This window comes from Bemisia tabaci, chromosome 2 (genome assembly GCF_918797505.1).
Source record: "Bemisia tabaci chromosome 2, PGI_BMITA_v3".
NCBI classification, from domain to species: domain Eukaryota; kingdom Metazoa; phylum Arthropoda; class Insecta; order Hemiptera; family Aleyrodidae; genus Bemisia; species Bemisia tabaci.
In genome coordinates, this window is record NC_092794.1 from 16276146 (window position 1) to 16300412 (window position 24267).

General features: G+C 40.9%; 1 protein-coding gene and 2 long non-coding RNA genes across 3 annotated transcripts in view; 1 reads left to right on the forward strand and 2 right to left on the reverse strand.

Moving 5' to 3' along the window:
• The window catches only part of LOC140224006 (uncharacterized), a 270827-nt gene that overhangs the window by 123965 nt on the left and 122595 nt on the right, over window positions 1-24267 (reverse strand). The window contains exon 4 of the long non-coding RNA XR_011899243.1: window positions 14499-14566. This is a non-coding gene — a long non-coding RNA (uncharacterized lncRNA). The remainder of the gene's footprint in view (window positions 1-14498; window positions 14567-24267) is intronic.
• LOC140224004 (uncharacterized) lies at window positions 16943-22801 on the reverse strand. Its single transcript, XM_072296771.1, has 2 exons — window positions 18005-22801; window positions 16943-17041 (listed from the first exon to the last, which is right to left on the reverse strand). The coding sequence occupies exon 1, from the start codon at window positions 21869-21871 to the stop codon at window positions 18737-18739; it is 3135 nt and encodes a 1044-aa protein (XP_072152872.1). The 5' UTR covers window positions 21872-22801; the 3' UTR covers window positions 16943-17041; window positions 18005-18736.
• LOC140224005 (uncharacterized) lies at window positions 16948-21527 on the forward strand. Its single transcript, XR_011899242.1, has 3 exons — window positions 16948-17266; window positions 20119-20185; window positions 21388-21527. It is a non-coding gene; the product is annotated as an uncharacterized lncRNA (long non-coding RNA).

Here is a 24267-nt window from a genome sequence, read left to right on the forward strand (position 1 = left end):
TAAATGAACTACCTTGGACTGAAACGTGCAACTATTCTAGCTCCTGAACCACTCATTTTGCCTATCCAGGCAAATTGAAGGCGAACTGGTTGCAAGGACAGCGGCGGCCGCGGCTACGCGGGATGATAACGTACGATTCATCGCATTAGCCTTGGTATTTTATTTCGGAAGACAACGAAATTCTATAAAAATGTTGTTCCAAAAGGTTAGATTTCAGATTGTTTTGACGTGCTCATCATGATTTAGGGGTAATTTCTCCTGCTTTTAAGTATTTTTATTCATCCGTACCTCTTCTGTGCAGCAGAACAATTATTCCCGAATTTAGATATTAACCCGCATTTAAGATGAATAAAATATATATATTTCCTATGCTTTACTACTTTGTTTTCCTCCGATCCGATCTGAATTCAGTGTTACCGCAGAATTTAGAAAATGAAATTCCCTGACAACGCCCTAATTTCTCTATCACACTTCGGTAAAGTTTCCTGACGATTGAGGATATACCAAATGCTTAAAAACACAGTTTTCGGGCACTATTTGTCGTTCGAAACGTCAAATACATTCTAGAATGGAAAGAAAGTTGGCTTTGACAATGTTCCCCTGACTTTTTCCGGTTATGGGCGGATCTAGCAAATCGGCAACATTGTCATTTCTCCATTTAAACCTATGGAAATGTATCGAATCTTGGAGGAGCCAGGTGCTCCGACAAGAATCGATTATATAGCATAGGTTTAAATGGAGGAAATCGGGTGTTGCCAAATTGCTGGATGCGCCTCTGTCCCGGTTTTCCCGGTATTCCCTGACTGTGGTAACCCTGCAAATTAGATTCTTCTTAGCTGTCTACATACCGTATCTACATGATAGGATGGGGCCAGGAGAAGGGACGTTGAACGAGACCGTCGGAAAAGTCGAGGAGAGCACTGTCGTGCTAAGGAAAAACGCCGTATGGACCTTCAGGCGTTGCCAAATATTCTTTGATAAAACATCGAATTTCCTGGAAAACTTATGAAAATTTTCCTTCCAATTTTTCAGATAATTTTGTTCGCAATGTCACCTAGAGCTCCCGAAACTTTCAAACCGAAATTTTCATAACTTTCCTACGAAATAAACATTTTATCGAAGGAAATAGACGCACGTAGTGGTGACGTCACGGAGCGATATTGTTGGTTCGATACCTCGAAAGTCGAAATGTGCCCCAACAAACAATCATAACCTCCAAAATGAACAATTGACGAAATAATGCTAAACCTGCCTGAAAGTAAATAATTGCACCATGGGACTTTAAAATTATGAAAGCTAGCCATTTACATAGGCTGTCCAAAAAGTACCGAGACTGGTTCCATAACTCAAAAACCAAGATAGCTAGAGGCTTGATCTTGGTCTCATTTGAAAGATCAACTCAATATCTATCGATTGAGACCAAAATCAAAACTTTCGGTCAAATATTTCAAAAGTTACAACACTGTTTGTAAAAAAAATATCTGGACCCCCTACCGTTTTTTATGACTATTTTCTCTTGCCGGAAACACTCTCTAAATTAATGATCAGTGCACGGTTCTTTTGCAACTAATCATGGCAAAACCTAATTGATTTGGAAACACTAGCTGTCAAGTCGTCGTCGTCCGACTACGGGTATAAGGGTTCAAAGTCAACGGGAAAAGAATAAACCGTCGGTCAGCCACCCCCAAAAAACCAGGGAAATTTTCGGCATTTGTTGACAGTTCACAGTGCGTGCGTGGTCTACGCTGCAGATGGTGAGTGATTTTGTTTCTGTGTTCGAAATGTTTGATACCACTGCTTTATCTCTTTCCATGATGGTATCAAAAATTTTGAACACAGAAACAAAATCACTCACCATCTGCAGCGTAGACCACGCACGCACTGTGAACTGTCAACAAATGCCGAAAATTTCCCTGGTTTTTTGGGGGTGGCTGACCGACGGTTTATTCTTTTCCCGTTGACTTTGAACCCTTATACCCGTAGTCGGACGACGACGACTTGACAGCTAGTGTTTCCAAATCAATTAGGTTTTGCCATGATTAGTTGCAAAAGAACCGTGCACTGATCATTAATTTAGAGAGTGTTTCCGGCAAGAGAAAATAGTCATAAAAAACGGTAGGGGGTCCAGATATTTTTTTTACAAACAGTGTTGTAACTTTTGAAATATTTGACCGAAAGTTTTGATTTTGGTCTCAATCGATAGATATTGAGTTGATCTTTCAAATGAAACCAAGATCAAGCCTCTAGCTATCTTGGTTTTTGAGTTATGGAACCAGTCTCGGTACTTTTTGGACAGCCTATGTACAAAAACGTTCGAGATCACAATCACAAGAATTGATTGTATAATAAGCTCGTAATATCAGTGACATTCATCAAGCGGATCCCCCTACCCCCCTGCCTAAATCCAGCAGATTCCTCTATGTTCGTTTGTTGGGGCACGTTTTGACTTTCGAGATATCGAAATTAAATCGAGATAAGACATTACACTAAATGCGTCTATTTGGCAACTCTCGAATGTTCATACGGCCTTCTTCCTTAGCACGGCAGAGCAAGACGGAAGAGCGGGGCGAATGAAAAATGCCCGGAGGAGCGAAAATGAAAGAGACGGCTGACGCAAAAGAAAGACAGGAGACGGGACGGGATCCGTGATGAGGAAACAAATACCTTCTTCAAGAAAATGACACTGATAGATGGGGACACCGCACATATGGTATCGGATTGAAAACAATCTAGGCTAATGGGAAAATCAGAATGACCGAAACCTCCGGCGGACGTCGGGTTTCGGACGGGTTCAACATGACGAATCGGGAACCATTAGTGGAACCGATCCGCGACTCTTACCCACCTTTTGCATATGGCCCTCCATCTTTCTCTCTTGCTTCGCTCCTCCGCGCGCCCGGTTTCCTTGATCAAGATCCTCTAATCCGCTTCCGTCCATCCGCTCCAGGAAAGGTTCTCACGCGATCGCTTAATTGCAACCCCTAATTGAGAATAATTACTTATGTTATGATATGGTCATTTGTCTGTCGTGGCCTTTCCGATTCTTACGTTTCCTCTCGAGCGGAATAATGATCTCCTCCGTGGAAAAAAATCCATCTCGGAAGTGACCGGATGTTGGACGACTCCTTGCGCCACTCCGAGGCACGGAACTGAAGCGGGTCTAACAGCCAGACTTCGGGAGCTTGCATAAGTGAAATAATGACTTTAATCCCTAATGAAGTTTTTTTTCTTATGTAAAAAAAGCACCCATCACTAAAAAAAGGGTGTTTGGCTCAAGCATGATAATTCTTGAATCTGCCGACAATATTTTTTTTATCTTGATTTAAGCTGAATTTTTCTAAATACAAGAAAAATAATGCTCGGGTTAAGCAAAAAGTGGCTTATATCAAGCAGCAAAATTCTTGATTTAAGAGAGAATACTTCTTGGCGGCAAATTTATGATCATTTTTTTTTTCAGTGAGTGGAAATAGAGACGCCCCCTTCCCTAAACTTTCGGGAAATTACATATTTTCTCTGAATTTGGCGAAATTCATGCGTAAAAACTAGTGAAAACTGGCTATCCTCCATAATGTTTGGGACTGAACTTATACATGACACCTTAAATATATTAGGAAACCCAAGATATTCTATGTTCGCGTAGAATATTACAATGCTACTCAGCGTGGTATAGAAAAACTAAACCACCTTCCGATTAATCGGCTAGTTCTAAGCTTTGATGGAACACTTAGGGTCCAATACAAACAACACAAAAATGACGCCAGAGTTTTAAAGTCGTGATAGGAATGTTTTAACTCTACCTACATTACCTCTCTACAAAGTTCACATTGGAGAGAAAGAAAATATGAAATTGAAAGGTGTCAAAAAAGTACACCGCTCAAGAATGGAAACTGTATCCTATTAGCAAAAATGTTTAGGTATTTTTTCTGTGCCAAGAAAAGATAAGGAGATAGGAGGCAACAGTGCAAAAACTGCTTAATGTCAAGTGCCTTCCCTCCCTCTTTTTACATTTAAGTTCATAGAGTATTACTCTGTTATACTTTCTTACTTTTGTATTTTTACTTTAAGGAAATTGTATAAAAGCTCCTGTAGTTATTTACATCGAATAAAATTGTATTAAAAGAAAAAAAGTCAAGTGCCTAAACTTCTAAGAATATTTACAACTCGAATAAAAAGAAAGAGAGATTAAAAGAGCTTGAAGAAGAACTGAGCTTTTAGAGGCAGAACTCTAATCAAGCTCCAATATGACGACACAGAGAAAAACGCAGAATTTCGTGAAAATTAGGGGAGGGGGAAGAGATAGAGAAAGGTAGGTAAGTGTTAATGAGAATGATAAAAAAAAAGAAGAAGAAAAACGGAAGATTTAACTAGACGTTGAGATTAGTGGAGCGCATGAAATTGAAAATTTTTTAAAGAGAGTGCACAGGATGTCGTAAGTGCAAGCGGAAAGCTGGGAGATGTACCCTTAAAATCACAATACTGTAGCTGGGATCCAAGCGAGGAGATAAAATAAATAATGAATTTGGCAACGCCTGGCATTTAAGTTGGACTATTTGCCGGCCAGAAATTTGCATCTAGCTCCTTTCAAGTATTTTTTCACGGCTTCAACGTTAATGATACTTTAGGTAGGACAGCTGTCACTAGGTGCAATGTTGTGAGGCTGTCTAAAGTGGAGCTTTTGACGTTGGCCTGCTACCCCTTTTCCATGAGACCGATTTGCACGAGCAGCTGCAAGCTTCCACCGCCTTAAGGGTACAAAAAAACTACGCTTCATGAGTTCGCATATCATGTGAACTTTTGCAAATTCGCCATCAAAGAGACACCTATGCATTAAGAAATATATTGCACACACTGAAGCTATTAGATTTTACATTTGCTTTTTACTTTCATACGCAACTCAGATTGAGAAGTTTTTGGGCGTAAATTTTTGCCAGAATTTAAAGCATGGTATCGAAACAATTGAACAAAGAAGGATTTGTAATTGTGTGGATGGAGCTTTACGACTTCAGTTTTTCGTGATCTCATTTTCAGAGATATGGTGTGATGATATCAGCTTAAATTTTTGCAGAATCACGTTGCTGGTTTGCTGCGACATTAATGTCAGGGAACCCAAAGTAGTCTCGAGAAGAAAAAGAAAACAGTGATTGAAGTGAAAGTAAAGAACATGCAGCAGTTCCAACACGCATCAGTAATGAAGAACGAGCTCACATCAAGGCCTGTGTTAACTGAGGGTAAATTGATTTTGACAATGAACAGAAAATAAATATATATATTGGTTGCAAAGATCTTGGTTCGTTGGAGAGATTGGTTTCGGAAAAGCCAATGTAGCGTTTTAGACCACGTGCGTCATCTTGGATTTTATAATTTTGAAAATTTAACTAAAACTTCGAATTTCCTGTTGAAAAATACCTCCAGATATCGAATTTCAGAAAAATCGATTGAGCAGGACCCAAGATGGCATTTTAGGCAAAGTCCACCAAATAGAATTTAGGAATTTGAGAATTGCACTGAATATTCGAGTATGCAGCTCAAAAACACCCCCGTTAATTAAAAAGCGGCGATCAACTACTATAAAAGTTGAAGGACACCGGTTTTTCTTCAGGTGAACCTCTCTAGTTGCACTTATTGATGATAATAATTCTAGCTTTTTAGATCAATTGAAGCTTAAATGTTTTTCACGGGCAATGATGGGCATAAAATATGGAGGGTAACTTGAAATACAGCAGTTAACAGGTTGACATGCCTTAATTGGAAGAGCACTTTCCTTGAGTTAGGTTCAAACCTAAGGATACAACTATTTCAACTTCGGCGTGTTGCACAGTATCACGCGCATTTGAAGGCGTTTTATATTGGCCTAACCGTGACCTACGGAGAGTTGAGTCTTGACGTATTGACTTCCAGTATGCTGTTTCCGCTGCATTCGTCGGATGCAATTGACAGGTAATTTTCATAAATCAGCTTTATGAGTAGCTAAAATGACATTTCTGATTAAAACAAAGTATTCAAGTTTATTTTAAACAAAAGTTGAAGGTCTAAATTTTGTATGCCAAGTCTTTTTTCCGTGTCAAGGACAGTCCCGTCAAAAAATACCTCAAGATACGACCGAGTTTACCAGCAAAAAGAAGATCCGCGCGAGTTTTTTGGCTCGGTTCGCAGATGCGCGTTTGAAAGCAGGGAAAGCTAGTCGCTCGTTATCTTTTGCGGCTCTGTAAGTTCCACCCGAGGGCTCGGAGTTACAAGTTCTGGTCCGGCAAAGGCCACACCAAAGGCCCAAAATTCTATTAGCGAATCGACTCGTCAGTTTGGGGTCAGTCGGCTACGCGTTTATTTAGACCCACGGTGTTCAGAGTTCGAGTTGGACCCACCGTGATTTTGGTACCGCTTTTAGTGCAGGGTGGCAAAATTTAATGAAAAATAAAATGGAAATTTCACGTGAAATATTTCATGAAATTTCAGAAATTCATGAAAGCTATTGAAAAATACCGGTTCCTTTTCGTACTTCGCATAATGTAAAAACAGTGACTTTTTTCTTTCGTTGTATGTTTAGGTGCGGGTTGCATACTCTAGCCTCTGAAAAATATGAAATATTTTACAGCCTCGTGAAATTTCATGAAATAAAAAACGCGAAAATGTCACGAAACGCATCTCATCTAAATCAATACCTATAGCACAAGTGAGTTCGCGGTCTTTATCATTTTTTATAAATTTGTCTTGTGACTGTCCCCTACAAAAGTTTCGATGTCATGAAATATTTCACAGAAATTTCCAATCTTTCATTTATTTCTTACGTTTCATGCCACCCTGTCTCAGTGAGGAGTTGAGGTTTTCGGTGTTACAGTGTTCGGGATTCTCATTTTCAAACCCCTTCCTCAGAGGCAGATCCAGCAATTTGGCAACACCGGATTTCCTCCATTTAAACCTACGCTAAAAAATCGATTCTTGTCGGAGCACCTGACTCCTCCAAGAATCGATACATTTCCATAGGTTTAAATGGGAGAAAAACAATGTTGCCAATTTGCTGGATCCGCCAATGATCGCACCCTTTCATTTTCACGCGCGACTCACCGCTGGAGAAGTTTCGAGATGAATCGTTCCTCGGATTTCGTTTGACATACCGCGCGATCACTTTCTATCAGATCTGTGCAGCTTGGATTGTGTAACGTCGCGATGAATAAATCATTAGAATTCAGGATAAACCTATAAAGAACGATCAAGTTGCTGGAACGTGATTTGGAGTCGAATATAGACAAAGGAACGAGAGGAGACCTACATTTGTACCAATTTGATCGCCGTAGGCCCGTCTTCGAACGGGATAGCGCGGGGCGCGGCGGACTGTCATTTATCTTAATTTAGTTTTCATTCCTTTTCACGGTGGAATTAATTCTAGGCTAATATCTCTTTTTAACGGCGTATGCTTCGATCGCTTCGCACCCGCGGACCCAGACGCTCCCGTTTGAGACAGTTGTTCTACACCGTGTTACCGACGAGAGCAGTAAGTCCAAAAATACAGGGTGATCCAGGGTTAAACGGCCAGACTCCAGAAGCCGAAACATCCCTAAACCCCCCCCCCCCCTTAAATAGAATCAGTGAGAACGAAAACACACCAACTCGATAATTCGAAAATGTTACATTTTCATTGAAGATAGTCAGTTTTTATAAAGGGCATTGAAGTTAGCGCATCTGTTCCATCTTGGACCTTTAAAATGCCCTGTAGTGCTTGTCTTTCGGCACCAAAAATCTTTTTATTGGACTAAATTCTTCATTTACTGTGCAGTTTTGTGTATGCCTTGATTATTTTCATTTTACCGAGTTGGTGTGTTTTCGTTCTCACTGATTCAATTGAGATTTCGATTTCTTTAGATCATTTATGAATTCAGGACATACAAGTACAGAAGAGTACAAATTTTCATGAGATTTGGTTGACAGCCGTCGCCAAAATGCAGGAAAAACCATTTACTTTCCGAAATTTTGGGGGACCGGTAACTCTGCACGGAGAAAAAAAAAACACGGTTATTCGACGGTTACCACGGTAAAAGTATTTCACACAAGATTTCACGGTAGTGAAACCGTGGATTTTGGTAATATTATTGATGAGCACAGTAGCATTAGAAAATTTTTATACAGCAAAAAAAGTCTTATTTTCACCCATAGAACACGCGCCTGTAGTCTGGCCATTTAACTCTGGATCACCCTGTAGTTTTTTCAAGGTAAAAAAAGTTGACAATTGAAAGGCTCGTGGTTTCTTCTTGCAAAATGCAATACATTTATTAATCGGTGCATTTTATTGGTCAACCGAAGGATTCGCGCCTTGCCTTGTGTAGGAAAGGCTGCTTCAAATGGAAACTCGATTTTTATCGGTGACATATTGATGGATTTGATGATATTTAACTAACAGCATAATCGAATGAATTTCTCTGCGAAGCGCGCCAACTTTGCTTCATTTTCGTCCGAATTAAAGTTCGGATGACATGCGAAAACGTGTCGCGCATACCAAGTCTCCAACTCGTCGCTCCTCTGGCGTAAGAGCATACCTCGCGCTCTACGTGAGCCCTGTTCTCCGTATGAATCCATGCTCTCCTTGGCTCATGTGGACATTAAGATACGTCCTTATTTCAAAGGAGCGACGAACAGTGACGACATAAGAGCATAACTACACTTCGGGTGAGCTTTATTTCCTGTATATGCTAATGCCTTAGAAGGCTTAATTTCATGTGGAGTTACGTCCTTATGTCAGAAAATCGACAATACGCTCGATCGCACTATCCCATTGTTCAGAGACAAAATTGGGCTGAAATAACCGTCACTTGCGTATCGATTTATTCCTGTCTACAGCTCTAGAAATAGTGATGACGGATTGTTATCACCCAATCCTTAATCAACGACTCATGCAGAATACACTGAAAAGAAGATGGGTAGAATTTACGATTCCTAAGAAATGGTAAATTTTACCAATCTTCAAGTCGATTGTGCCAGAGGAATGGTTACCTGCACCAGTATATAGTAAAGTTTTCCTTTCTTCTGGCAGAATTGACTCTGAATTAACACTGTGTGATATACAACGTGAAGAAATGGTAAATTCTACCAAAATTTTTTTTTTTTTCAGTGTACACATAGGTATAGCTATGGATAAAGCGGGTACTGGTGTCGTTTCCGAAACAAAATATTTCATATTTTTCAGGGGCTGGAATATGCAACCCGCACTCAAACAAACAAAAATAGAGGGAATTCACAATTTTGACATTTTACGAAATAGGGAAAGGAACCGGTGTTTTTCAATATTTTCCATAAATTTCCGAATATCCATGTAACGTTTCACGTGAAATTTCAAGAATTTTCTTTCATGAAATTTTGCCACCTTGGCTCGGCAGACGAAGGTACCGCTCGTGTCGGTGCGCGGGCGTTGGCTCAGTGGCAAGTCGTGAACGATCGATACATCTGCATTTAAAGCCGTGGTAAAGAATCGATTATTACGGTGTTCGTTGCGAACACCCTGCTCATCGATCCTTCTCCATCGGTTTAAATGGCAGATCAATCGATATATCGCAAAGTACGCAACGGCACTGGCTTGGCTAATGCAATTTCCAGACTAACTTCCAAACCCGAGCCTTAAATTACATTTATTCCAGCCGATTGTGATTGTCTTCGTTAATGCTCCGCGGACCCACTGGATTGTGACGGCCATTGTCAAACTCGTCCTATCACGACCTCTGTTCCCTCAACACCCCCCCCCCCCCGCCTCCGCGATGCGCTCCCGAAATGTTGAATTTCTGCTGGATCTGGACTCCGACATCAAACTAAAATTGGTTATTAATTCAGTCTCTGTATCGAGTAAACTTCTCTAGCCCTGACTTTGAGGTCCTCATTGTCCGGTGTGCCTGTCGTTTTAATTGCCTATTACTTGATTCTAGGACCAGTCTCGCGGAGACTTAACTGGGGAACTTCGGCGACCGTCAGTCTGCGAGTGACCGAGGTGTGAAACCTCCTGTGAATAGTGCTCACGTGTAAATTTAAAAACGCCTTGCACTGGAAAAAAAACACATTGGATCCAGTCCAGTTGGAGTCCAGACTCTTAAAAACATCGACAAGAAAAAGTACTCTTGATTCAATCAGACTCTAGCTTAAATCAAGAACCAAGCCGCTTAATTTAAGCGGATTTCATTTTGATTCAAGCAAAAATCCGATTGAATCAAGAGTATTTTTTCTTGTCAATGTTTTCAAGAGTCTGGACTAGATAGAATGTGTTTTTTCCAGTGTGCGCCAGAGGAGCGATACGATAAAAAGGATGAAAATACAACCCCGTTGATCATGAGGATTCGCACAACTTATAACATACGTGGATCAAAGGGGGGGATCTCCCCCTCCCGTTCGCCCGAAAAAGGGAGGGGAAAAAAAGAAGGAAGAAAAAAGGGGGAACTGAGGCAAGACACTTATATTTGGCAATAATTCATGACGAAATTGACTCAAACTGCATGAAAGATGCTTCAAAAATTTAACTAATTTCTGGGAGAGGCCCCCGGATTCCCCTTACGCCCCCCCCCCTCATATGTGATGTTTGTATTTGCCTTTGACTTACAATTGGATGTATTTATACTATAAGGAATTATGCGCAAAGGGTTTGCGGGTAACATAGTTCCTTAGTTTATAGTTCATTTATTGTTTTTAAAAAAAAGAAAAGAAAAGAAAAAAAAGAAAAAAATCCAGGGACAACTAAGGACGATACACTCAATTTCAACGATATTGTTTCTATTTTTAACTGCTAATCTGGTTTTATTTTATTTTACTTTCAGCTCCTTCTGTATACGATCCTCGATACAAAGAAAACCGTTCTTGAACCGCCCAGCCTTCTTAAGAGAAGACATGGGAACGCAACCCTGTCCCGGTGATTTATAACAGCGTGTCTCGGTGGCCTGCGACAAGTAAGAAATCAATTCTCGAAAGCCCTCGACTACGGCGAGAAATTCACCATCAGCAGTAAAAATAGGCGTGCGTTTTGCTACCAGCTTTACTCCGAGTTGCTTTTACTTTCAGGAGCTTCCGGGTGATTAATTTTATTCAACCCACAACTGGTAAGAGTGTCACTTCCAAAACATTGCAACCTGTGTCCTGTTTACGGACTATACAAGTATTCTCAGAAGAGCACTCTGAAACAATCGTTTCAGCGGGCCGATTATTGAAACTGATACGCAAAGCCACAAACAAAGAAGACAAAAGAGATAAAATGTTAATATTCGTACCAACAAGGAAACCAGTTAACGTTTTAAATTATTAAATTTGTTACAAAAACCGAAAATGTATCACTTTGTGCGACTCCATCGAAAACCGAAAGTCTAACAAAAGGGGTAAACCAATAGAAAGGAGCGGAGCATTACAGACAGAGTAAAATCTTGGAGAACGGACATCACTGGAAACGACGAAACGCCTTCAAATTATCGGGTATACTACAAAACATCCTTCACGCGCGAATAGTGGTATCTTGTTATGGTCATCCTCTGACGCCCTATCACTGTGTGTTGAACACCGGGTACTGTCTCAAAGCGTTTTCTAATACAATTTTAACGGACCACTGAGGCGATGAACAGAAACGGAAATCAAGTAATAGTATACTCGAGCGCAATAATATTTTAGGGGGCATACAATATTTCACGGAAAAAACTATGAAAATGTCCAAATTCAACTTTCAAAAGGTCATTAACTGTAATTGATATTAAAAAAAAAAAACATCATTTGAGGTGTTGTTAAGGGGAATTTTTCATCAGAAAGTCTCTTTTATTATCCTTTTGCCCTACATGTACTGGGGAATCTCGATTATTCACGGCGATTGGCTCCGACGCAACTGCAGATGGGCAAAATTCGCGGATAATCTGAGACTGAGCGATTTGGAAGGGAAAACTAAATGAGAGGGCTGTTCTTAGGAGAATCTATTAAGACACTCGTCAAATAATGTTCAGAAATGGAATTTTAGGTTCAAAATTAGTATATTTTACCTTTAAACAAGTTTTTTTTTCCAAACGTCATTTAATTTTCTGGAAGGCATTTGCAGAAGTTTGCGGCGTAAAACTGCTACGTTTTTAGGTCAAAGCCATCGAAAAATCGCGGATAATCGTGGATGTCCGAAACGCGGATACTCGTGGATAATCCGAATCGCGGATAATCGTGGATGATCCAAATGGCGGATTATCGTGGATAATCCAAATCACGAATAATCGTGGATAATCCAAATCACGGATAATCGTGGATAATCCAAATCACGGATACTTGTGGATAATCCGAATCGCGGATACTCGTGGATAATCCGAATCGCGGATAATCGCGGTGAGGATAATCGAGCTTCTACTCTAATCGACTGCTACAGCGCATTTTTCGCGAAAACGGAATCTGAAATACGAGGCGACTATCGCGTTCTTGTTTATCGGTATTGGGAGTATACATCTACGAGCAGACTCCGGTTCAAGATCAAACTTGAATTCGGAGAAGAACTCGGCGCCGAACAGTAGGACGGAGACGTGGGGAAAAAAGAAAACGACAAGAAATAAGTGAAATTGAAAGAGGAAGAGAACGGAGGAACTCACTCGAGGAAGATCCTTAAGATGGAGATAAGAGGGCAAAAACAAGTGCGCTACCTGCGAAGTTGATAAGTCTACAAAGATCACAGATACTGCGCAAGGGCGCACCAACGGATTGCCAAATAGGCCGGTCTGCCAACTTGGTGAAAAGAGTGGCAAGAACCGGAATTTCGAGGTAAAGTTTATTCCAAAATTTGACTGATCCGATTTCCAGGATGTGGCTGATACCGATAAAACTTCGAAATTTGTCTTGGCTGCAAAACACGCAAGGTGTCAGAGTGGAACCAGGGCGCAAAATAATTGGACGTAATTAAATCAAAAGGAACTATAACGTATTCTTATGAATATTGATGTATAAAAATAGTAGCGTTGATGAGTTATTTTCAGTTATTGATACAGGGAATGGAACACAAACCAACCTTGCACAATATGCTTCCAGTATTCTCAGATACATGGCTGCATTAAAGGATGAACGTGCTGTGAAAATTCGAACGTGCCACTAATCTTTGAAATAAAACTTAAATTTTCTAGAAAACTTGTGATTATTTCTCTATACAATTATCTGAGTGTATTTTTCTTGGTATAATCTAGGGTTTCTGATTATTTCCCGTAGAATATTTAGCACTTTTCTCAAAACTTCTCATTTTATCAGAAAAAATTGGGCAACATTCAATTGCGCATCATACAAAGTTTTTCTTTGGACGCCATCATGGTACAGTGATGGTTAGGAGACATAACACTGCTATGGAGTGGTGTCAGAGTAGAGGAGCTGTACAACTCGAAAAAATAGAAGACGAGAAAAGCAATGAAAATTGGGCGGATTTCCACACGCTCAATCCTTAAACCATTGTGTTTTTCTAACCACCATTATTTTTATTTTTGTTCTTTGTTTTTTTTTTTCGTGAAAAAGGTGAAATTTCTGACTCGCAATATAATGGGCTTCCCTCAGATGAGTGCTACTGAGGCAAGGTACAGTAACAACTCATGGGTTGTGGAACAAAGGAGAGCTCGAAACAAGAAATGAAAATTTTAATGAGGAAATATTTGCGGGTCTGAAAGGCTGGAGCGCATATACATCTCTGTGCGATGTGCACATTCCATCAGCTGAGTCATTGTTGTGGCGAATGAGCGTGATTCACAACTACGCCATGCTCACAAGTCGTCATTTTTCTTGACTCCAAAAGACCAACGAGGAGGGCACGACAACAAAACACTTCAGTTCCGAGGAAATAGAGAGGATATATACTCGAGCTTCGTTGACACTTCAACGGCGAATATAAGTATTTCACTCACGCTAGTTGCGCCGTCAAGTTTTTGAGATACCGTTTCGCACGCTCCTTGTATTTCCTGTAATGACCTACTAGCAGACCGAATTTATACTCCGCGTCCGCGTGGCGGGGCGTGAATGATCAATTATTGATATTTTCCCCATTTGAAGCTGTGGAGAAGAATCGATTATTAAGGTGTTCGTGGCAGACACCCTGTTTATCGATTCTTTTCCATAGGTTTAAATGACAGATTGATCGATCGATCGCAAAGCACGCCACGCCACTGCATAAATAAAGGTATTGATATCGGAGCAAAGAAGAAAATTCAACGAACGTTTAAGGGAAAAAATTCGCGTAAAAATTTTACAACTGATCATGGTGGTTTGAAGCATTCAGTTCAAACAAGGAAGAACGAACTTAGTTTCTGAAACAATGTTTCATTAAAGTTTGATGGGTAATGTGATTAAAATGCCCCTGCGCAATAATTTTTTCTTCCCCTTCCTTGTGAAAAAATGAAAGATATCCTGACAGCAAAAAATAGGATGTTTACACAAAAACAGACAGAAATGTCAAAATATAATGTTAGGAGGAGCACTAATGATTTTAATTGAAAAGAGAGTAAACATGCGACGATCCCATCACCCTAATAAAAAATACGGTCGTGTCTTACCTTTTATTGCCTTGTCCTGCTTTTCTTTCACACTATTTAATCCGTTACAAAAGTGCTGGATGACATCGCTGAAACAGAGAAAAAATTGAAGACCATCAGTGAAACATGCTTAAATTCATGGGAAATCTAGCACCATGTTTGCTTCAGCCTATCTATACCAGAAGATAGGAGCAACTAACAATGTTTCAACATCTCACTCCAAAGTGTAAAAGGCGCCCTAGCAGTGGCGTGCGGTGGGTTCAGTGACAGGGCAAGCTCTAGCGTTCGCCATCCGGGGGGGGGGGGAGTGGTTTAACGTAGCCTCTTTCCCTCCCCCCCCCCCTAGAAAATTCTTCAAATTTTACTCTATTTGCTCTATTTTTCGGATGAAATCTGATGGAACGTCTTGAAAAATTGTGGTTTTGTTTCTATTTCTCTCTTATTTATGATTTCATTTACTCAACTTGTTTCGAATGTTATTGATCATTGGAGGACGGCTCCATACTCTTAACTCCTAATTTTGCCACTTATTTGAGGTATTATAGTCTTTATTCTACAGCATTTAGAATTTTTTGAGTTACTTAAATTTCCCCAAAAACAAGGGCTTTCTGCATTTAAAACAGGGTTGAGAATTGTCTTATTCATCACCAATTAGATCCAAGTGAGCGAAATTTTATAGAATATAAAGGCATTTGCTCCGGAGGAGCAATTACAGCCGCGACGGAAAGAGGGAACAAGATAGCGCATCGGAGGCAGAAGCAGCGCGCTGCATGCGGTGACGGGCCAAGAGATGGCCAAGAGAAGCGAGCTGCGATCGCGCACAAAGGGCTCGGACTCGGAACGTACCGCTCCACCCGCCCGCCTTGATTCCGCCGCTGAGCAGTGGCGCTTCGCTCAGCTGATCGCAAGCGATTCTCCAGTGCATGAGTTGGCCCGTGTTCAGGCCGCGCAGCGCGCTGCGCCAGGCGCCGCACCTCCATCCGCTCTGCCGCTTTCCTACTTTGGTGGCTCTATACGTATTTCTGTCTCCCTCTCTTTCTGTTTTTAATGCAATTTACTTACTGAACACATTTTATAAATTATATTTGCTAAAATGTAAAACATTTAATAGGTGTAATTTTCTTCTTTCTTTTGAAATCTTTGGGCAAGCAGTGCTTGCCTTGCTTATCCGGACCGCACGCCACTGCGCCCTAGGAGCCCAAGTGATATGAATGCGGAATGGAATTACTCTTTTTACGGAGTGACTTACACTTTCACGGAGCGGAATTTACTCTATTTCCGAAGTGTCTTACGCTTTTATAGAGCGAATTTCACTTCGTAGTCATATCACTTGAGTTCTTTGGGCGCCATTAATCATCACTACTATAAGCTCTCAGATCCCCTAATTTTTTTTTCTTGCCAGCTCGTTCTACCATTCTGCGGGACCGATTCCTATTATTTTGTCGGCTATCAAAATATGATACTCCCTGGAAGACGAGCCCCTCTCTATTCAGATTTTGGAAATACAAATAAGGTGTTCTTTTATGACGTGATGAAGTTGTGAATGTTAATCTTTTGTCACAATTCATTTCAAAGATTTACAGAGCCGATATCCATAATTTTTGCAAATGAGGCATTGTATGTAACAATGATGGATGTGGAAAATTACACTTTCGAAACACGCTTAGAACACTGTTTTGTTCACACAAAAATTTAATATGTTTGGCTCTGGTATAATGAACAGATCTCGAAGATCACATCTCAAGTATTTTCTCAGAATTTTCTCGATGCCGTAACAGTTTTTTTAATGTGTTTCGAAAAAGTCATTTTTCACATCTGCCATTGTTACATATAAGTCCTCAAATATATAATATCGCCCAGTGGCGTGGCGTGAATTGCGATGTATCGATTGTTATGCTATTTAATCCTATGGTAAAGAATCGATTATTAAGGTGTTCGCTGCGAACACCCTGTTCATCGATCCTTTTCCATAGGTTTACATGGCACAACAATCGATATATCGCAAAGCACGCCACGCCACTGATATCGCCAAAACATAGTCCCTGAATAAGCCCGCTCCGTTTAGATTTCACCACGAGGTCCAGGGCGCGCAGCGCCCACCGAGAGTTGGGCCGCGTAGCGGCCGGGGCGTGGCGTTTGCCATCATACACCTTCCGGTGAGAGATATACACCGAAATTTTCACCGATTTTTATCACTTGTGACTGAATCGCAAATAATTGTCTCTGGCCTCAAACGGCAACGTGAGGGGGTTTAGGGCGGGGCGTGGAGCCAAGCCATTGACCGACTCTGGCACACACGCGGCTGACACTCGAAAACATTACTTACTCCAACAGAACTAAAGCGAAATTGGGATGAGCTCTCGAACGCGCTCCGCCGGCAAAACACAATGACTCCCGAGACAGGCTCGGAAAAAGGGCGCGAACGGGCCCAAAGTCCTCTCGCCGTCGCCACTTGCCGCCTCGCACAATACCACCTACCCATACCTGGCCACGGGGGGATTGAGGTTATGTCGGCCGTGAATCGATACGAAGCGTTTGCTTACATAGGAGTGCATTGGCGAAACCTAGTGAAAACCGGATTATTATTAAAAGTTGACCGATTTTCTCGATGTTTTTGGGCAGTAATGATTCTTGAGACGTGAAGTGATATATTTGAATTCATTTTGAAGTAATAAAACTTAATTTTAGGAGATATAGTGTATAATTCACCAGTTTCTTATCTTGTGACTCGTCTGGCTCCCTATGTTAAGGGGAAAATATTTGTCCTTAGTGAATGTGGCGGCATAATTGTAAGTAAGGGTTCTGTTTGACTCGTCTATTAATATTTGGATTAATTAATCGTTCAATTTCTCAATGCAACCAATGAAACTTTAGTCTCATATCTCTGTTTAGTCAGGATGATGGTGTCAATCTGGTATCGCTTACAGTGATTTGTGTTCCCTGAAGGCATGTCTGTAACTACTCTTTCATAAGCAGTCATTTCTCCAAGGAGTGATAGTGGTTGAATATCAAAATCTTAAGAAATTCACGCCTCAGTGTCTGTCTACGAAAATCAGTGTCTGGTTTTAATAGTTTCCCTTTACTTTAATCAAGAGTTCTCTGTCAGTGTCACTCTATGTTCCTGGAAGTACACAAATTTTTGCTTTGAGCGCTGTTTTGAATTCAATGGACTCTTGTCAATACTGAAGATCCACTTGCTCAAAACTGTCTATCAAAGTTATTGTCACCATAGAATCTTATTAAAGCCAGTCTTCAAAGATGAACAAGTAATATGACTGGTAACACTTCAGCTTGAATAATACTTTATCAACCATTGGTTTTCTTCTCAGTGCTTCTGCTGCATGTCTCTCATCCTAGCAAATCATTCTACTGAATGTGGTATTAATAGAATGCCTTTACCTTGTATTTTGGAACATACATCTCATTCGATATTTACGCCTCTAGATAATGATGCAACGCTAACTGATGCTGGTACCAAAATGCTCAGCGCAAGCTATGAATTTATAAATGATTAAAAAACTACTCACATTTAATGAAGGTATTCATGTAGATCAAATCCATGCACCATGCAAACTTCTTCAGTGGTTGATTTTTGAGGATCAGGAGGCAAAAAGGTGGAAGTTAATTGAAGCAAGTTATAGGAGATGAGGATTGGATTGGATTGGTTGTTGATTAAAGTTGATGAAAGTTGATTGAAGCGAATGATAGGAGGTAAGGATTAGATTAGAGTTGTCCTTAATGCAGAACCAAGAGATGAGATGTCAAGGACGCGAGGGAAGCATATCTATTTACAGTTAATCATGATGATAGTTACGTAATTGCAAAACACACTTAAGTAAAAGCTTTAAAAAAAGCAAAGTCTAATGCATCAAATGTACGTAAAAAAGTTATTGATAAAAATAGATTTAAGTTTGTAAAAGTTTTATTACACAACACTGGCAAAAAGCTAAATGCTCAGCAACAAAAGTTTATCACGTGTCAAATAATGAAGGCAATTGAAGCTTGCTTGGTTTAAAGTTCAACGTTGCTTGATAAGAAAGCACCAAAAAGGTTCAGCCCAAATTTACTGTATAATATCTTAGCAGAAGCAATTTTAAGCAGGGATCAAAGTATACAATGCGCACTTGAACAAAAATTAAAGTTTTGCAAGCAAGGCAGGGTTTAAGTGCAAAAAAATTTAGGGAAATATAGGGAGAAAAATGTATGAAAGTTCATTTAAGCACTACCGAAAATGCAGGAAAATGCTTGAAGCAAAATGTTTAAAGAGAGCCTTTGGAACTCAATTTCGCAATTTTCCTTGCGTTCACATCCTTTACCTTGGCTTTTGAGTACTTAATTTTGCTTTCTGTGTCATTCGTCGGTGCATCTGCATCTTCCTCTATTTCATCTGTTAGCTGCTTTGCTTTTTCGGCTTCTTTCTTTGCATCTTCTGCTTTTTTCTTGGCTTCTTGCTTTGCTTCTTGTTTCTGCAACTTTATTGCTATTTGGCGAGTAATGTTTGACTCATTTAGAGTCTTCGTATAGTTATTTAAAAAAATATTTGCAAGTACTCCTGTAAATTTTTTTACAACTTTTTGCAAAGATAAATTGCAAGAATCAGACTCACAAGAAAAAAGCATATCATCGAGAGTTTGCTCACACAATTTTACTCCGAGAGTTTTGAAAGCTTTTCGCTGGTTGTTCAATTTCAAAAACTGCTTTTCATACTTCTGAGAAATTAGCGTCTGAAACAATTTGAAGGAATCCATACAAAAATGAAATGAAAAATCAGACGGCCGGTTCAGACCTCCTCTATCCAAGCCGCTCAGATATTCATAGGTCTCTTTCACTCGTTCAATTTCTAAAGGTTTATTTGTAACGAGTGTTTCTCTGCATTCAGCGCAGACTTCCTTCTCTTCACGCCTCAGCTTTTGTAGAGTCTTGGTAGCTGCATAGCTGGCCAGGCAAAGGAGCACTCTTCTATCCGTCAAAGTGACCGTGATTTCACTGATTTCACTGAGAGCACTTTCAAATAATGTTGTATCTTCAGCTTTCTCACTGAGTGCAGTTGCTGTTGCTTTGCATCCTTCCGCAAAGGAAGTAAGTGAAAATTCACCAGAATTGGCCGATTTTAGCTTCAATATGCTGAGCAATTTCAGTTTCCTCTCTGACTCCAGAACTTGCTCGACGGTGACAAAATAGCTACAACCTGAGATTCTGCGGTAACCACCAAATCTTGCCTCCAAATTATCGGTTTGTAGCTTGCCGAGTAAAACAAATCCCCATCCTAGATCTATGAGGACGAATTCGCACAGTTCGAGAGTCGCTTTTATGGTGTGATAAAAGGCTGTATGAGTTTGAACGGTGAAACTTTCAGGGAGTCCGGGGAGCTCCCAAATTTCAAGGAATAGCAGGAGGTCTCTCAAAAATTTCAGCTTCTGATCTTTGGTCCCCATCACCGGCTCACACCACATGTCATTGAGCCTCTTGCCTTTGTCAGGATTTTTGACATTCGAAATTTTCCACCATCTGCCAATAATTTGGAGGAACATGATGGACCCGTCTGATATCTGCACATTATCCTTTTTCAAAGTCTGAAGCGCTACTCTTGTTGAATCTTGAAAGACAGCGTTGACTAATGAAACATTCTGTCTTTCCACAGAGGATGGATACACAGCCTTTCGGGTCAACTTAGGCGCAAGCTTCAAGACTGCATTTGCTTCAGCATGGTAGAGATTTTTAACGTCTTCAAATTTTGCCTCGAGGAATGTCACTTCGTTGGGCACTGGTCGGACAACATTACAGTTTGAACTGTCAAATTCGATAGGATTCGATGTGTGCAAGGGCTTGTCAAAAAGTGGCACTTGCCTGACGTCAGGAATTTTAAGAACCTGGTTTGGGGCATTCAGCCAATTATTTCTAATGTTCTTAAATAAGTGCACTTGGTCAAAGAGCAGAAAAAGAGGTTTGCTGGGGTCAAACGGGTTTGGTATACGAGTCTTCAAAACACCGCCACACAATAACTCAAACATTTTCCTATTTACTTGATTGTTGTCGGAAATAGCACACAACACAAAGAATCCAACTTCCACCATTAACTTCAAAACAGCTTTAGTTAATTGAAGCAATATTTCTCCGTCTAAATTTCTTACTGGAAAGAGAGCGATAACATCTTTGTTCTTCGATTGTAGAGAAGAAGACATAAATGCCTGGATAGTTCCAGCAGTCAGATCTGAGGAAGTACCAGAACCATGTTCAGCAATGCCGAAAACTTTTCCACCTTTATACACAAGTTTAGAGTTAGTGTAAATTTCGTCTAGTTGTAAGTTTACGGTTTTGTCTTCCTCAGCCAACAATTTAAATTTCTCCATCAAGAAGGCTTTTTGAGTCGGTCCTATACCACAACCGTCATTTCCTATCTTACAAAGCAGTTTTTGAAGATACCTAGGATGAGGGAGAGTTAGTTGTTCAGTTGCTCTCATAGACTTATAAGCTCCAGGAAAAGCATAAAAGATTGCAGCAGCCCACTTCAGCATTTCTGGAGAGTAGCGGATTGAAGTTGCGACAGCCAACTTCAACTGCTCTATCAGAAAATTAAGTTTGGCTGCTTTCTCAGCTTCGATATCGTCTCCTATCTCGCACCACACTACAGCATCAGAAATTTTTGAAGCAAAGTTGGTAACTTTCTCTTTTAAAGCTCTCTCGTCTCTCACGGGTAACATTTGAATGAGCGATTCAAATTTTGACCAGCGGTCGCACTTGAGATCAGGTCCAAGACATGATTTAAATGGCTCATATGAAAGCTCAGCAAAATTATTAAAAACTTTAATGACAAGATCTTCGGATATTTTTATGAAGATGATGAATGGAAGAGATTCTAAATTATCATCCTCAACCTTTGAGAGTAACATGTACCCATTGTATGATTCAGATTTCAGAGTTCCAATGCTTCGCTTCAAGAAACCTTCCTTGAAATGTTTCAAGTCCCGGATAGTGTCTCTCTCCTCCTGCAGCTGAAAGCTCCTCTTGAGCTGAGCCCGGGCCATTTCTTGGTCTCGCTCTGACGGGTCTTTCCTTCTTTTGGCAGGAACTGTTGATCGGTAAGCCGGTTGATTTGGGAAGATGGTGGGGTATGCATCCTTCGTTAACTTTGGTACCTCCCTTGGCACCTGAATAACTGGACCCTCCTTAGTCTTAAATTCTTCGTGTGTCACAACGAATTGAGGGTGAAAGTGCTTAATGCACACGACAGAGCTTTTTGTGACGGTGAAATTATCCCTGCTTAGTGCATTAATCCATTTAGCATGGCGCTCTGGATCCTTCACAGAATCAGGGAATTTGAACGTTGAAACATTCGGACCAGGCGAGCTCGCATAGTTAGATTTACAGCCAGGTACGCAACAACATCTACCCATTGTTCTCAAATTTAACTAATTCTAAATAGTCAGAGTTCTCTATTCTAATTATTGACTAGCAAGAGTTCCGCTTAAAGCCACCATTACCGAAAAATATTCAAAAAGTGCAGAGAACCAATGCTCATAGCGTGGCAAAGGAAAATTCAGAGTAAAACAGTAAAAAACCCAAATGCTTATAGCATGCCAAAAAATAATTCAAAGCACCATTAATGTGAAAATCCATGCTTTTAACAAAACGAATGCAAAATATCCACACACATATTTAGATTTAGAAATTCTTACGTCGTCAGGGATCCTGTTCGACCGCAAGAAGTTGCACTGCAGATAAAATGAAGTAAAATGAAGCTGTTTCACTACACTGAGAGTGCAATGAAACAAACTGGACCAAAGGTCTCAATCTTAATTTTACTTCATTTATAATTGAGAGGTCATCAAAATTAATTGGTGATGATAATCCCTCTTCTATGACAAAGTAAGCCATCGTACTGCAGCTACAACTTGTTACGATGATGGTAAAACAAACAGGGTGTGCCTTCACTTTAACACTAAATTGATTTGCAAACTTCCAGGAGAGCTGGATGGTGATAATCCATACAAAAAATAAACTTTTTAGTGGAAGGAATTGAGATAAATTTGCACAAAAAGCTTTCTCCTCCCGACACATGGAGAGGAGCCGACCGGACAAACATGAAATACGAACGAAAATGCATTGAAATAAATTCATTTTGCTGTTTTTCATCTCCTCGGCGGAAAGAACGACGGCACGGAATGAATAATTACCGAAATTGAGAGACTTTTAACGAAAAAACCCGGAAAAACACTTGATTTCGCACCACGATTCCATAAAAACACACGGAAGCACGTTCACCAAGCCGATTCACGGCCGACATAACCTCAATCCCCCTGTGGCCAGGTATGGGTAGGTGGTATTGCCTCGCAGCAGTCGCGGCTACAGGAACATAACCTATGAAGCCAACCTTCCGCGGACAGCACGCGACGAGTATTTGGTCGTGCAATCGAGGGCAAAGATATTAAGGATCATATTCACTGTTTTTTATTCAACAGCTCATTTTTGCTCCAACTTGGGAGATCCTATATTGACTATGAGACTGCAAATATACGTAATTATTATTTTGCGGTGTTTCAAAATCTTTGCTCTTAATTAACTCTTTCAAATGACACTCATTTTTTTTGCGGGTGTTTCATTCTATGGCTTAAACCGTGCGGAATATGGTCTGTTCGGCACAAAACCTGCTACATTTTTTTTAAGACTGAATAATCGGCCCTAATTTCCATCACGCTAAAAATGTCTGTTCAGTGAAAAAAAGTTACAGGCAACATAGACATACCGTCCTTTCCGGGCTCGCGAAGGAAACTGTAAAGCGCGCAAGTTTTATGAGGAAAGTAATGTGAAGGCAACCTCAAAAATTGCGAAGGCCGCCTCCAAAAATGAAAGGGGGAAGAATTTTCTGCACCCCTGGAATTCGATTCGAGATTCTCCGGTATTATCTATATAATGCTGGTGAGAATCTACTAGATCATCATCTCATCGTAATGAAAATCGAGCGGAGCCTCTTTCGGGAATGGAACTTTTTGAAGAACGACTAGGAATACAATTCTCGGGGTTAATAAGCCTGTTTGCATTGTTAAGGGTATTTGCGTAGCCAAATCCTGTATGTACTGAAAAAGAAAACTCCGGCTGTGGAAGCCGTGCTTCCGGGCTAAATAGACAAACCGTCCGCGTTGTGGCCTCGGAGGCCGAAAGTTCCGGGTGTAACACCCGGAGCAGCCGAAGTTACAGATCCAGCACCCGGAACTTTCAGCCTCAAAGCCCGAAACGGACGGTGTGTCTATATAGACATACCGTCCGCGTTGTGGCCTCGGAGGCCGAAAGTTCCGGGTGTAACACCCGGAGCAGCCGAAGTTACAGATCCAGCACCCGGAACTTTCAGCCTCAAAGCCCGAAACGGACGGTGTGTCTATATAGACAAACCGTCCGCGTTGTGGCCTCGGAGGCCGAAAGTTCCGGGTGTAACATCCAGAGCAGCCGAAGTTACAGATCCAGCACCCGGAACTTTCAGCCTCAAAGCCCGAAACGGACGGTGTGTCTATATAGACATACCGTCCGCGTTGTGGCCTCGGAGGCCGAAAGTTCCGGGTGTAACATCCAGAGCAGCCGAAGTTACAGATCCAGCACCCGGAACTTTCAGCCTCAAAGCCCGAAACGGACGGTGTGTCTATATAGACATACCGTCCGCGTTGTGGCCTCGGAGGCCGAAAGTTCCGGGTGTAACACCCGGAGCAGTCGAAGCTGCGGATCCAGCACCCGGAACTTTCAGCCTCAAAGCCCGAAACGGACGGTGTGTCTATATAGACATACCGTCCGCGTTGTGGCC

Coding starts and splice junctions, on each gene's coding strand:
- LOC140224004 (XM_072296771.1), bottom strand. CDS start 21,871: ATGGGTAGATGTTGTTGCGTACCTGGCTGTAAATCTAACTATGCGAGC.